At 41.1% G+C, this 14,700-nt stretch overlaps 1 protein-coding gene across 2 annotated transcripts in view; it reads left to right on the top strand.

Annotated features, from left to right (window-relative positions):
* LOC143766212 (uncharacterized) overlaps window positions 1-14,700 on the top strand; it is a 687,372-nt gene that overhangs the window by 308,164 nt on the left and 364,508 nt on the right. Inside the window, exons 1-3 of one of the 2 annotated variants that reach the window (XM_077253712.1) lie at window positions 8,890-9,123; window positions 9,562-9,741; window positions 9,825-9,948. The exons of the other annotated variant lie outside the window; for it this stretch is intronic. Of the exons in view, the coding sequence (XP_077109827.1) occupies window positions 9,085-9,123; window positions 9,562-9,741; window positions 9,825-9,948 (343 nt within the window). The 5' untranslated portion in view covers window positions 8,890-9,084. Of the gene's footprint in view, window positions 1-8,889; window positions 9,124-9,561; window positions 9,742-9,824; window positions 9,949-14,700 lie in introns of those variants that run through there. 2 annotated transcript variants of the gene reach the window in all.

The following is a 14,700-nucleotide window of genomic DNA, read 5'->3' as shown; positions in this document are numbered from 1 at the left end:
CTTTAGCATTCTGCAAGCTAATTACGCTTGCAGAATGCTAAAAAAAAGCGAAAAAAACGCAAAAAAAACCGCAAAAAAAAAATGCGGATTTCTTGCAGAAAATTTCCGGTTTTCTTCAGGAAATTTCTGCAAGAAATCCGGACGTGTGCACATACCCTAAGTCTATGTTTGGATGTGACGGTCAGTTTTTTGAAATTTATTCTTTAGCCTTCTGACCGAGCACTCCGCCTCCCAGCCACAGGTGTTTTAATCGCAACAGGTCCATTACCCCTCCACAGAGAGAGAGAATGTTAGTCTAAGAAGAGGTTTCACAAGTACCCATTCACATGGAGACGTTTACTCTCATCTAGGGACAGTTAGTGGTCTTAACCATGGATATCTAAACTACTGCAATGCCCTGCACATGGGGTGAGCGACATAGCTAATCAGAAGAACTGTACTACCTTTCTAATTAAAAGTATTTGATAATATTATTACGCTTACTACGTATTGAGATAGCATTTTGGAGATGAGAATAGCGCTTTAACATTCATCTAATTTTACCATCTGCTCCTCTCAGTGATCCCCTGCTCATTCACCATGTATGTTTCATATGACCTCTGAACCGTAAGAGTGACCTGCCTACAAAATACCTCCATAATACACATTGGTCCATTCTGATTGGACATTGATTTCTCACTTGTTAGTGAGTAACCTGATTGGTTACTATAGAAGCGATTCTATATACACTCACCGGCCACTTTATTAGGTACACCATGCTAGTAACGGGTTGGACCCCCTTTTGCTTTCAGAACTGCCTCAATTCTTCGTGGCATAGATTCAACAAGGTGCTGGAAGCATTCCTCAGAGATTTTGGTCCATATTGACATGATGGCATCACACAGTTGCCGCAGATTTGTCGGCTGCACATCCCAAAGATGCTCCATACAAGGCAGGATGGATCCATGCTTTCATGTTGTTTACGCCAAATTCTGACCCTACCATCCGAATGTCGCAGCAGAAATCGAGACTCATCAGACCAAGCAACGTTTTTCCAATCTTCTACTGTCCAATTTCGATGAGCTTGTACAAATTGTAGCCTCAGTTTCCTGTTCTTAGCTGAAAGGAGTGGTACCCGGTGTGGTCTTCTGCTGCTGTAGCCCATCTGCCTCAAAGTTCGATGCACTGTGCGTTCAGAGATGCTCTTAGGCCTACCTTGGTTGTAACGGGTGGCGATTTGAGTCACTGTTGCCTTTCTATCAGCTCGAACCAGTCTGCCCATTCTCCTCTGACCTCTGGCATCAACAAGGCATTTCCGCCCACAGAACTGCCGCTCACTGGATTTATTTTCTTTTTCGGACCATTCTCTGTAAACCCTAGAGATGGTTGTGTGTGAAAATCCCAGTAGATCAGCAGTTTCTGAAATACTCAGACCAGCCCTTCTGGCACCAACAACCATGCCACGTTCAAAGGCACTCAAATCACCTTTCTTCCCCATACTGATGCTCGGTTTGAACTGCAGGAGATTGTCTTGACCATGTCTACATGCCTAAATGCACTGAGTTGCCGCCATGTGATTGGCTGATTAGAAATTAAGTGTTAACAAGAAGTTGGACAGGTGTACCTAATAAAGTGGCCAGTGAGTGTATATGGATTAGAGAGGGAGTGGGCTCCCGTCTGATTGACGTCCTTGCGATGGCCCGATTGTTGTTATCATGAATGTTTGTGTCAGTGCAGCAATGACAGTTATGATGCATTGCAATACTTTATAACCGCGATCAGAGCCACATAATTAAAAGTCCAATAGAGGAACGAAGTAAAAAAGCAAAATATATCTATAAAAAAGTAAGCATAGTTTTAAAATATCACCAAATATTATACCCATTAATACATATTTTTTATGTGAAATAGTATGCATCCTTCTTGTCCTTGTTCTTGACCACCAGCATGTTGTCGCTCCATTGGGCTCTGCTGTCACCCCTTCTGATTATCTGCCCAATTAGAGTTTTAGGGAGGCCTCTGATTTTTGCAGACAGTACCACTGGCTTGAACAGTGGGATGCTGGTATAAAATTTATTTGCATAGAGGTGATAACCTTTATCCAACAGTGGGTGCCCCAGATCCCACTTACTCCCAGGATAAAGGGGCATTAATGGGGTTCAACTCGGGAGTCCCCCCCCCTCCATAAACCCTAAACTTTTGGGTGTTCCCAGAGATACTCTCAAACAGTTTGTATAGCTTAATTCCGTACCTAGCCCTCTTACTGGGCAGGTACAACTGTTGTAATTTGAGACTCCCTTTGAAACGGATTAGGGACTCATCAACGCAGATGACCCTTTGGGACACGTACACCTCAACAAACTTGTTCCTACAGTGCTCAATGAATGGCCGAATGTTGAAAAGATGGACAAAGTTGGGGTCATTTCGGGGAGGACACCATGCATTATCAATATAATGAAAGAATTTGTGGATGGCCTCAAAACATTTATGGGCATTCGGAACACTAGAGTGTTGTATAAAACATCAACACTTCAATATTACCGAAGTTCTGGCTTCTTCAGGATCCCCATGTGAAGGACCAGGCCTCAAAACCTCATCATTTCTACTGTGTCTACAGGAGTCCAGGTAGGAAATTATAAAGTGTGGTTTTGTGCCCAAAATTGCTGGGCGTACAAATTTGTTTGGCCAACCATGAGGTTTACAAAATTTTCAGAGAAAAAGACTTTGAAAAAAGTCAATTTCTGTGAGGCCGCTTGTGTCAAATTTGATTTCTGATTGCTCCACAAAATCAGGAATTAGTAACTCATAATCTTAGGGGGTGAGGTCCTTATATCCTCATCAACAATGAGCGCTGGTTTTTGTCCTGAGGCGTCTGCGTGGCAGTCAAGCATCACTTGAAGAAGAGGAGGAGGAAAAACAGGATGGTGGGATCCTCTCCCTGAATGTCAGTGTATGAATACCGGGTTTAGGACGAGCAGGACATTTTTTTTTACATATGTGGTGTTTGTGTATCGCATTTTATTCAAGTGGGGGTGTATGTGTGTGCTTGTGTGCGTTTTGTGTAAACTCTTTTCTATTTAGAAAAGAAAGAAAAAGGTAAAAGGAAAAAAAAGCAACAACCGGAGGTTGATCACTGATGTGCCTCAGTGATCAGCACTTGACAGCTGTAGGATGGACCTAGGGATGATTCTTTTTTTTCCACCCTGACAAAAACTCAATTCAGTAAAAAATACCATAGTAGATGACAATTACTGCAGTATATTTTTACTCTTTACTAACTCAAACTCAATTCAGTAAAAAATACCAGAGTAGACGACGATTACTACAGTATATTTTCACTCTTTACAAACTCTTAACTCAATTCAGCAAAATATGCTGTAGTAGATGATGATTACTGCAGTGCATTTTTATTGTCCCCTACAATCCAATCAACTAATCTAAATTATTTTTTTTAATTATTTTTTTTCATGAAAAAAGAAACAACTGGAGGCCCGTTAGTGATGTTCGTCATCGACCACAACGTCTGTACAACGCACGCATGGATATGGTGCAAAAAGGGGATAAAAAGCAAAAATAGGCAGGGAAAAAAAGTGTTGTCAAGAACAATTGCAGGTGCTAATCAGTTGTGTATGTCTGATCAGTGGCTCGGTGGCTTCAGGACGCACACACAGAGTGGTGCAAAGGGGAGGGGGAGAAAAAATAGTGAGAAAAAATAGAGGAAAACAGCAAGCATGAGTGCGGATCAGTGATTTACGTCAGTGATCGACGCTCGGTGGCTGGAGGATGCACACACGGAACTTGTGCAAAAGGGGGAGTGGACAAGCACAAAAAAAATCCTGAAAAACAGTGAGCATGGTTTGAGTCACTCATCAGCGCTTGGCTGTTGCAGGATGCATGAAAAAATTGCATAAAAATAGAGCAATCAAGTACTGATAAGCACTCGGCACAGTTTTACAGCACCGATCCTACCATGGACATCAGTGTTTCAGACAATCTTATTGCCTGAAACACTGAAAAATGCTGTGATTGGCTGTTCAGAATTGAAAAGCTAATCATATTGATTGTAGTTGCCGAGGGGTGTCACCACCCCATGAGATGATGATGCCATGTACCCTGAGGTACCTCCTCTAAAAAGTCATTAATATATGTAACATTCTGTTGTACTCACGTAAATTGACTCTTGGAAATTTAGGTGAATCAAATTGGGAGGTGGCACCTTGTAGTGGTGTTAAAACTATTAGAATCCACAGGTTTATAATAGCACTTGTTTCATATCTTCTAGTTACAAATAAAAATGTTTAAGTAATGAAAGTTAATACTTAGCTTACTGTATGAATGAGTAAATTTTATTAAAAAATCACTGTAATTGATCCGAGTAAAGAAATCTAAGAGTAATTCTACTGATCACTTCCAAATAAAAATATCATCACTACAGTTCCCCAACATGTTAAGATGTTCTCAGTGGCCCATATATAGATTAGCGTAGATAGGGTCGAACATTGTACCCATAGCAGTTCCCCATGTTTGACGGTACGTATGCCCACTGTATTCAAAATAATTATGCAACAAAATTGATCATAAAAATTTTAACTGCCTCACATCCATATCATTTATTAAGTTCAACTACTCTGTGTAATGAAGTGACATAATGTGATATAAGTGATATATAATGTTCCCAAAATGTATCCTTGTTTCCAAGTGATTGTGTGTAATATTTCAATAGCATGGTTAATGTCTTTAAGGTATGCTGGAAGTTGGGATACACATGGCTGAAAATGGGTTTGAACATATCTGGACACATAGGCCATTGCACAGCTTCTTTAAAAAATTACAGGACGTTACGTTGGATTAATAACATTTTATGCATTTTAGGCATATTATAAAATGTTGCCAACTTCGGGGTTTTGCGTAAGGCCCCTTTCACACATCAGTTTTTTGTCATCAGTCGCAATCCGTCGAATTTTGAAGAAAAAAAAGGGTCCATCGCAAATTATGAAAAACTGATGCGACGGATCCGTTTTTTTTTCGCCGGATCTGACTAGCTGATCCAGCTATTTGGATCCTAAAAAAAAAATCGAAGCATGCTCAGTTTAAAAAATGGAATCCCTTGCTGGATTCCATCATTTGACGGATCTGGCGCCTTGGGCTTCCATTGTAGCAAACGACGGACACAAAAATCATTACTATGTATATGGCGAACGACGGATGAAACGTGAGGCCATCTGTCGCAATCCATCTCTAATACAAGTCTATGAGAAAAAAACGGATTCGGCGGCATCAGTCGCCGGATCCGTTTTTTTTTAAATTCGATGGTAAAAAACTGATGTGTGAAAGGGGCCTAATGCAAACTTAAATTTCCTGTTAAGTATACCATTACCGTCATGCTTTATTCACTAACCGTTTGAGTTCTTCATTAAATTGTTTTGTGCGGTCTTGTTTTAGTTTATAATAGGTTTGAGTATCAATCAGGAAGTGCATGGATTCTATATGGTAAAATGAATGATACATGACTACCATTGAAGTAATCAATTTAGATTTCTTACAATTCAGCTGTTGAATCCCCACTATCACCATCATTTCAAATTTTTTTTACATACAGTGGAATATGCATTGATGGGGTTGAATTTTGTTTCCCAGACAGCGCAGCCCAGTCTTGGTGCAGAAACAAATTAACTTGAGACATATGAAATATTTACCGCTCGATATTTGTATTGGATTATAGAATATAATTATTTTGTTATGGAAGTAACTTAAAGGGGTTGTCTAGTCTGAATCAATAACTCTATAGTCACTCTGTGTGACTGCAGACTTATGAATCCCCCAGACTACGCACTATGCACTGCAGGGATTCACCGATTTCCGACCTGGGAATGTATGTATGAGTTATGCATACTTCCGGCCAACAGGCTTGTCTGACTAAAGGGCACGGCCTCTCTCCATAAAATTGTATGGAGAGCAAGGCGGAGCCCACTAGCTGGAATTATGCATAACCCATAAATACCCTCTGGTCCCAGGTCGGAAAATGGTGAATCCCTGCAGCACACAGTGCGTGCATGCAGAGTGACTACAGACTTATTGATTTGAACCGGACAACCCCTTGCCTCTGATTGTTGCGGTCATGCACTGCACTACTGTAGTGTGGTTTAGTATCCTTGCTTGTCAGTGTAATACTAACACAATACTAATACACTTTAGATGACTGTTGACCAAGTAATCACAGATTTATTTCCTGACTCCTCCATACATACAAACATTCAAGTTTTCCGGTGGTCTCTATGAGCAAGTCGCCTACAGAACTTCTCTAGGATTATCTACAGGAAGAATAAATGGAACAGCTTCTGAAATTCAGCATGCCAGATCCTCCTCTGCCCTTAAATATATCTGTCCAGAGGCCACCAAATATATTGTATAGTCGACCAATCCCACCTAAATCGGTGCTTTCATCTGAATTTAGTCTAATATGTATGGGGCTGGGCGTAGAGCTGAACTCTGTCAAACCTTCTTAGATGCCATTTTGCTTCTGACAGCAGCAAGTAATTAAACTGCCAGGATTATTGTTGCAGCCGTGCCCGTGACATCACTGCGGTGAATATATATGATCAGGAACAAAATGTGCCTTACGCTATTTACATGGTGTTTAACAAGAATTGTCAGTGGCAGTTTTCTTTTTAAACATTTCAATATGTGCTTTTTTTTGGCGTTTCTCTTATAATATGGGAAAGCTAAGGCCAAAACCAAAAGCCATAAAACCCTGTACATGGAGGCTTTGGTATCAAATAATCCCTATCAGCCAAATTTTTGTAAACATAAGAAGCTTTTATAAATGCCTCAAACTTCTATATATGAATCAGACATGAGATCTAACACGATAGAAGATTAATGCCCAGTGAAGACGGGAAACATTCATACAGGCGGCCGGTGGTGATGGAGTCAGTGATGGACTCTGACCAGATATGTTTCTAGAGCCATAGTAGAAGATGAAGATGTTGTCCTCATCATGAAGTAGTTATTTCTCATGTCACGTGTAATGAATATCTCCTGCAGTATTGCTAATGCCGATTTCAGTGTCCGTAAATGAGACGAGAATTAGCGTTATGGAAGATGAGTCTATGAGAAATTTATTCAGCTGCCGACTCCAAGGAAGAAACTACGGTAGTTATTGTGTGTGGCCTAAAATACACTGCTCAAAAAAATAAAGGGAACACTAAAATCCCACATCCTAGATATCACTGAATGAAATATTCCAGTTGTAAATCTTTATTCATTACATAGTGGAATGTGTTGAGAACAATAAAACCTACAAATGATCAATGTAAATCACAACTAATATCCCACGGAGGTCTGGCATTGGAATGATGCTCAAAATAAAAGTGGAAAATGAAGGTAAAGGCTGATCCAACTTCAGTGGAAATGCCTCAAGACAAAGAAATGATGCTCAGTAGTGTGTGTGGCCTCCGCGTGCATGTATGACCTCCCTACAATGCCTTGGCATGCTCCTGATGAGGCGGTGGATGGTCTCTTGATGGATCTCCTCCCAGACCTGGACTAAAGCATCCGCCAACTCCTGGACAGTCTGTGGTGCAACATGATGTTTGTGGATGGTTCGAGACATGATGTCCCAGATATGTTCAATCGGATTCAGGTCTGGGGAATGGGGCGGGCCAGTCCATAGCTTTAATGCCTTCATCTTGCAGGAACTGCTGACACACTCCAGCCACATGAGGTCTGGCATTGTCTTGCAATAGGAAGAACCCAGGGCCAACTGCCCCAGCATATGGTCTCACAAGGGGTCTGAGGATCTCATCTCGGTACCTAATGGCAGTCAGGCTACCTCTGGAGAGCATATGGAGGGCTGTGCGGCCCTCCAAAGAGATGCCACCCCACATCATTACTGACCCACTGCCAAACTGGTCATGCTCAAGGATGTTGCTGGCAGCAGATTGCTCTCCACGGCATCTCCAGACTCTGTCACATGTGCTCAGTGTGAACCTGCTTTCATCTGTGAAGAGCACAGGGTGCCAGTGGCGAATTTGCCAATCCTGGTGTTCTGTGGCAAATGCAAAGCGTCCTGCATGGTGTTGGGCTGTGAGCACAACCCCCATCTGTGGACGTCAGGCACTCAGACCATCCTCAAGGAGTCGGTTTCTAACTGTTTGTTGCAGACACATGCACATTTGTGGCCTACTGGAGGTCATTTTGCAGGGCTCTGGCAGTGCTCCTCCTGTTCCTCCTTGCGCAAAGGCTGAGGTAGTGGTCCTGCTGTTGGGTTGTTGCCCTCCTACGGCCCCCTCCACGTCTCCTGGTGTACTGGTCTGTCTCCTGGTAGCGCCTCCAGCCTCTGGACACTACCACTCCTTTATTGAGTGTGTCTTGATAATTGCCAATAATTTCCATCTGTTGTCTATTCCATTTGCACAACAGCATGTAAAATTGATTATCAAACAGTCTTGCTTCCTAAGTGGATAGTTTGATTTCACAGAAGTTTGATTTACTTGGAGTTATATTCTGTTGTTTAAGTGTTACCTTTATTTTTTTGAGCAGTGTATATAGGATTTATTAATAGATGTAATGAAACAAATGAACACTATAAAATAAAAAATAAAAAGAATAATATTTTAATGATCTTCTGTACTCCTGTGCCACCACTGCTTTGGTCCCTCACCAGTTTATCTATCCCCTGGTCTGTCTCAACGAACAAGTCATCTCTACAGCCATTCCATTCAGTAGCCAAAGCAGGGACTGACATAGCCAGTTATTGGGAGCATTTAGGTGTCTTAATCAGCAATTCATCTTATGTTCCAGTCTATGCTAGACAAAGAGAATATATACATGTTTCCTCTTTTTATATTATTACATGGGTTCTTTATGATGTTACATTGACCTTATCTTTTCCCCATCCAGGTTCTTACAATATCGGATCGTCTCAGTGAGGATCTTCTATCTAATAGAATTTTCCTGATGAATCTGTCCAGGATGGATATGGACAGAGAGAAGATTTCAGAGAAGATATTAGATCTCACCTTAGAGATCCTCTTCTGGCTTACTGGAGAGGTGGGAGATTCTGATGACGTCACATTACATCATTCTTATCTATAAGAATAACAGATGGACAGAACTGGAGAGGTGATCAGGGCTGTGGAGTCGGTAAGCCAAACCTCCGACTCCTCAATTTCCCTGATTTCCGTCTCTTGCTCCATGACTTTGACTCCACAGCCCTGCCTCACTACTAAGCATGTACATAAAGTGCAGCACAGATTCATCTTGCCTAGAATCTTAGCTCAGTAACAGAACAGCCATTTCATAGCTTTCCCAAATTCTTATGAAAAAATTGCGGTACCCAATTTATTATAGATTTTAGGAGTCAGTCAGTCCATTTTATACCAGCTCCTACTCCTTCCAAAATGGACATAGATTCTGACTCCAACTCCACAGAGAGGCTATTACAACTCACCCTAAAGATCCTCTTCCAGCTTACTGCTTACATCATTCTTATCTATTGGAATAACAGATGGACAGAACTGGAGAGGTGAGGACTCTGGAAATGTTGCAGTGAGATTTATTAATGTGTCTCTCCATAACCAGGATTACACAGTAGTGAAGAAGACCTCTAGTGGCCACTGTCAGGCCCCTGTGTCTGAGGGATGGGGAAGACCTTTGAGACCTATTACGGGGCCTCCACCTCACCCCCTGATACATGAGGATATTAATGACCAGAAGATTCTAGAACTTACCTACAAGATGATTGAGCTGCTGACTGGAGAGGTGACATTGCTGGGAATTCTGAGACATTATACAGTAACACAATGAAGTGATTAGGGGGATGACTGTATCATTGTATGTGTCAGGTTCCTATAAGGTGTCAGGATGTGACCGTCTATTTCTCCATGGAGGAGTGGGAGTATTTAGAAGGACACAAAGATCTGTACAAGGACTTCATGATGGAGGTTCCCCAGCCCCTCACATCACCAGGTAATAGGGCTAAATACACACAGCCTATAATTATTTTTATGTAAAGAATGAAAACAGTCCCTGTATGTGTTTCCTCCAGATCTATCCAGTAAGAGGACAACACCAGAGAGATGTCCCCGACCTCTTCTTCCACAGGACTGTAAACAAGAAGATCCCAATGTTCTTCTGGATCAACAGGTAGATGGAGAGAAGGTGTCATGAGATCTCCTTTATGATGTATAGACAGCTGTGAAGGTCTTGTACTCAGTCTTGTTTTATCCACCAGTATTGTATGTTTTATACTTGTGTAATGAGAACGGTGGAGACGGCAGGATTAGAGTTGATCATAGATGTGACTTCTCCATCTGTCTGTGACTTTTACAATATTTATTTCAGGGTGAAGATCTGACCCATATTAATACTACAGAAATATATGTGAGGAGTTATGAGTGGTGTAAGGAGGAGATTCCTACATATGACTACCCAGGTGAGTAGTAACCACTAAATGCAGAGAAGTCTCAGATTCTTCTCAGTCACCAGATGTGTCTGCTTTATCAGTGGTGTGGTCCGACCATATCACCATTTTGCTTCTATACCATAATATTGCCCCCCCCCCCCTCCATTCCGAAACTATTCAGAATACTTTGGGCATTGAAAGCCTTTCTTCTATAGAACTTTGAACCTGGATGATTCATCTACCCCATGGAATTAGAAGATACTGACTCTTACTTGCCTATAAAAAAAAACAAACATAATCAGGTTCCTCTCATCATGTTCTCATACACTTTATGCAGTTAATAGCCTCTGTGTCTGTACTGTTACATACTTAGGCTGTTAACTGGTTCATGCAGCTTTACATGAACACCCGAGCCTTACACTATGGCTGGTCCGAATAACTAAAGCAATTGTTACCATCCACTTCTCGTGTCTCCCCTTTTCCTATAGTTTGTAAGCTTGCGAGCAGGGCCCTCATTCCTACTGGTATCTGTTTTGAACTGTGATTTCTGTTATGCTGTAATGTCTATTGTCTGTACAAGTCCCCTCTATAAGTTGTAAAGCGCTGCGGAATATGTTGGCGCTATATAAATAAAAATTATTATTATCTTTTAAACTACAAAGCAAAATGCCAGCGAATAAATTGCTTGTGAGGCCACATCTAGAATATAAGATCCAGTTCTGGGCTCCACATTTAAAAAAGGACATTCAGAAATCAGAGTCAATTCAAAGGCGGGCTACTAGATTATTACAAGGGATGCAAAGTCTCTCATATGATGAGAGATTGGAAAAGTTGGACAAAGAGCTGAGGCCACTACTAAAAGTAGTCAGGTGGAATCTCTGGGAGTTGTGAGATGGTTCTAAGGAAATGACCAGTGTCTAAAATGAAGGACCTAGTTTTTTTAGTTAGTGGAGTTAGTAATTTAAAAAAAAAAAAATGGAGATAGGAGACAGGATAGATTCCATTGAGGCTTCGATGGGCTTATACTTGTACAGCGCAATGGCTTGTGCGCATGCGCATGCTTCCCAAGCCTCCTTCTCCTGCATACTTTCTGGAATTACTGGGGCCCACACAGCACTGTGGTATTTAACCCAAGAGGCCACCAATGTATCCATTCACCACCACATCCTGCTACAAGTAATAGGTTAGTTTACCTTCTAGTTAACCCCTGACTTTCACTACTTCTACTACTACTTTATTTTATCTAATGATCTTACTCCATCTTTACAGCCCCAGCTGGGACTTCTGTTTTCTATGCCTCTGCTGAAGCCCCTTGGCCATTTTTCTCTATTGCACAAGGTCAGTGTTCTCTTCCAGCATACTCTCACCCTGATCCCCCAGTACCCGAATGAGCTATCTATGTTAGTTAATATTTTTGATCGTTCTCCTTAGCATCTATGCTGCAATCATGTACCTTGCTTTATCGCTTGTCCTATATGCCTAATTAACCATTATTCTAGGGACTGTGTATTGGCTTATTTGATATCCATCCCTAGTTCATGTTGTATATTTATTGTACCCACATGTATATACAGTATGTGTACAGCACCTCATTTTATTCTTTTTGTTTGTTTGCACCTTAATATTACTACTGTACTATTATATTGTACTAATATTGTATTATTCTCTGTATCCTTTGCAGTGAGGTTTGATAAAGTCCCGGGTTAGGGTCGAAACTTTACCGCATTTTCGTGTTACTTATCCTTCTCTGTGGTGTACTCTAAAAATGCACTACGTTTCCAAAGTTTATTGTCACCCAGACAATTTTGTGTTTTCCATGAAAACTCATACTTTTATTAATCAAATGAGTTGCCAAACGAATTGAAAATCTAGTCCAGACATTGACAAGGTTCGAGAAAATTATTTTTATTTGAAATAATAATTTTTCTCTCCTTCAAACTTTGCTTTTGTCAAAGAATGCTCCTTTTGCAGCAATTACAGAATTGCAGACCTTTGGTATTCTGGCAGTTAATTTGCTGAGGTAATCTGGAGAAATTTCACCCCATGGTTCCAGAAGCCCCTCCCACAAGTTTGGCTTGATGGGCACTTTTTGCATACCATACGGTCAAGCTGCTCCCACAACAGCTCAATGGGGTTGAGATCTGGTGACTGCGCTGGTCACTCCATTACAGATAGAATACCAGCTGCCTGCTTCTTCCCCAAATTGTTCTTGCATAATTTGGAGGTGTGCTTTTGGTCATTGTCCTGCTGTAGGATGAAATTGGCTCCAATCAAGCGTTGTCCACAGGGTATGGCATGGCGTTGCAAAATGGAGTGATAGCCTTCCTTATTCAAAATCCCTTTTACCTTGTACAAATCTCACACTTTACCAGCTCCAAAGCTACCCCAGACCATCACATTACCTCCAGCATGCTTGACAGATGGCATCAGGCACACTTCCAGCATCTTTTCAGTTGTTCTGCATCTCACAAAGGTTCTTCTGTGTGATCCAAACACCTCAAAGTTGGATTCGTCTGTCCATAACTCTTTTTTCCAATCTTCCTCTGTCCAATGTCTGTGTTCTTTTGCCCATATTAATCTTTTCCTTTTATTAGCTAGTCTCAGATATGGCTTTTTCTTTGCCATTATGCCCTGAAGGCCAGCATCCCGGAGTCGCCTCTTCACTGTAGACATTGACACTGGCGATTTGCATATACTATTTAATGAAGCTGCCAATTGAGGACCTGTGAGACGTCGATTTATCAAACTACAGACTCTAATATACTTGTCTTGTTGCTCAGTTGTGCAGCAGGGCCTCCCACTTTTTCTAGTTTGGTTAGAGCCTGTTTGTGCTCTCCTCTGAAGGGAGTAGTATACACTGTTGAAGGAAATCTTCAGTTTCTTGGCAATTTCTCTCATGGAATAGCCTTCATTTCTAAGAACAAGAATAGACTGTTGAGTATCACATGAAAGTTCTTTTATTCTGGCCATTTTGAGAGTTTACTGGAACCAACAAATGTAATGCTCCAGATTCTCAACTAGCTCAAAGGAAGGTCAGGTATATAAGCTCTCTAATCAGCCAAACTGTTTTCAGCTGTCCTAACATACTTGCACAAGGGTTTTCAAGGGTATTCTAACCATCCATTAGCCTTCTAACACAGTTAGCAAACACAAAATACCATAAGAACACTGGAGTGATGGTTTTTGGAAATGGGCCTCTACACCTATGAAGATATTGCATTACAATCCAGGCGTTTGCAGCTAGAATAGTCATTTACCACATTAACAATGTATAGAGTGTATTTCTGAATCATTTAATGTTAGCTTCATTGGAAAAAACTGTGCTTTTCTTTCAAAAATAAGGAAATTTCTAAGTGACCCTAAACTTTGGAACGGTAGTGTAAATTTGAGCACTGTTTTGCAAAAACAAAGAATCTATTTGAGTGCGGCTGTTACTTTTTCCTGTAAATTGTCTAGGCGCCTGGTCTAAGTTACCGTTGTCGGTTGTGGGCCATGCTAACCTTGTCAAAATGATCTGGATGCCATATTTGCTGTACGTTCTACATAACTCCCCAGTATGGATAAATCAGAGGTTTTTCAGTCAGTCAGGAGATCAGAAAATTAATAAGGTGCAAACAGACTCTGAGAATTAAATTGGGAACATTGCAAAAAAATAAAACAATGGGAGGGCTTGCGGTTCCAAACCCATGGGTATATTATGTGGCATCTCAGCTTCAACATATTCGGGGATGGGATGACCCTGGGGAAGGAGGAGCTCAGCGTATGTTGCTACAGCACTATTTCCAATCGGATAAACTCTATGAGGTATTGGATGTGCATAAGTTTGGGACACTTGGAGGCAAAATCCCAACTATGCTGTTATGTCATTAACCTTTGGGGACGGTGAAAATATTACAGGGAATAGAACGTTTTTCACAATATACTTCATTATGGAACACTCCATGGCTCCCAAATCTATACCAACTGGTGGGATTTGGCTTCTGGAGCGCCAAGGGTTTAAACAGACTTAATCAAGTGCTGATAGGTGATGTGATTAAGGAATTCTCACAGCTGCAAAACAAATATGGGTTACCTTCCTCTGAATTCTATAAATACTTACAAATTAGGCACGCGTATCGGGCGGAAAGCATTGTTTTGGAAGGAGAGTACCCCGAAACTCCATAATACAGAGAATAGCTAATCTACATAGTTCTCATGGATTGATCTTGTTACTTTATAACATTCTATTAGACATTATATTGACAAACCAGCCAATGTGATCAAAAGAGAAATTAGAGAGTGTAATGGGACCTATAGAGGAAAATCACTAGTCAGAT

Source organism: Ranitomeya variabilis, chromosome 4, assembly GCF_051348905.1.
Source record: "Ranitomeya variabilis isolate aRanVar5 chromosome 4, aRanVar5.hap1, whole genome shotgun sequence".
Taxonomy (NCBI): domain Eukaryota; kingdom Metazoa; phylum Chordata; class Amphibia; order Anura; family Dendrobatidae; genus Ranitomeya; species Ranitomeya variabilis.
The sequence above is the reverse complement of the archived record's forward strand: the minus strand, read 5'-3'. Positions and strand labels throughout refer to the sequence as shown.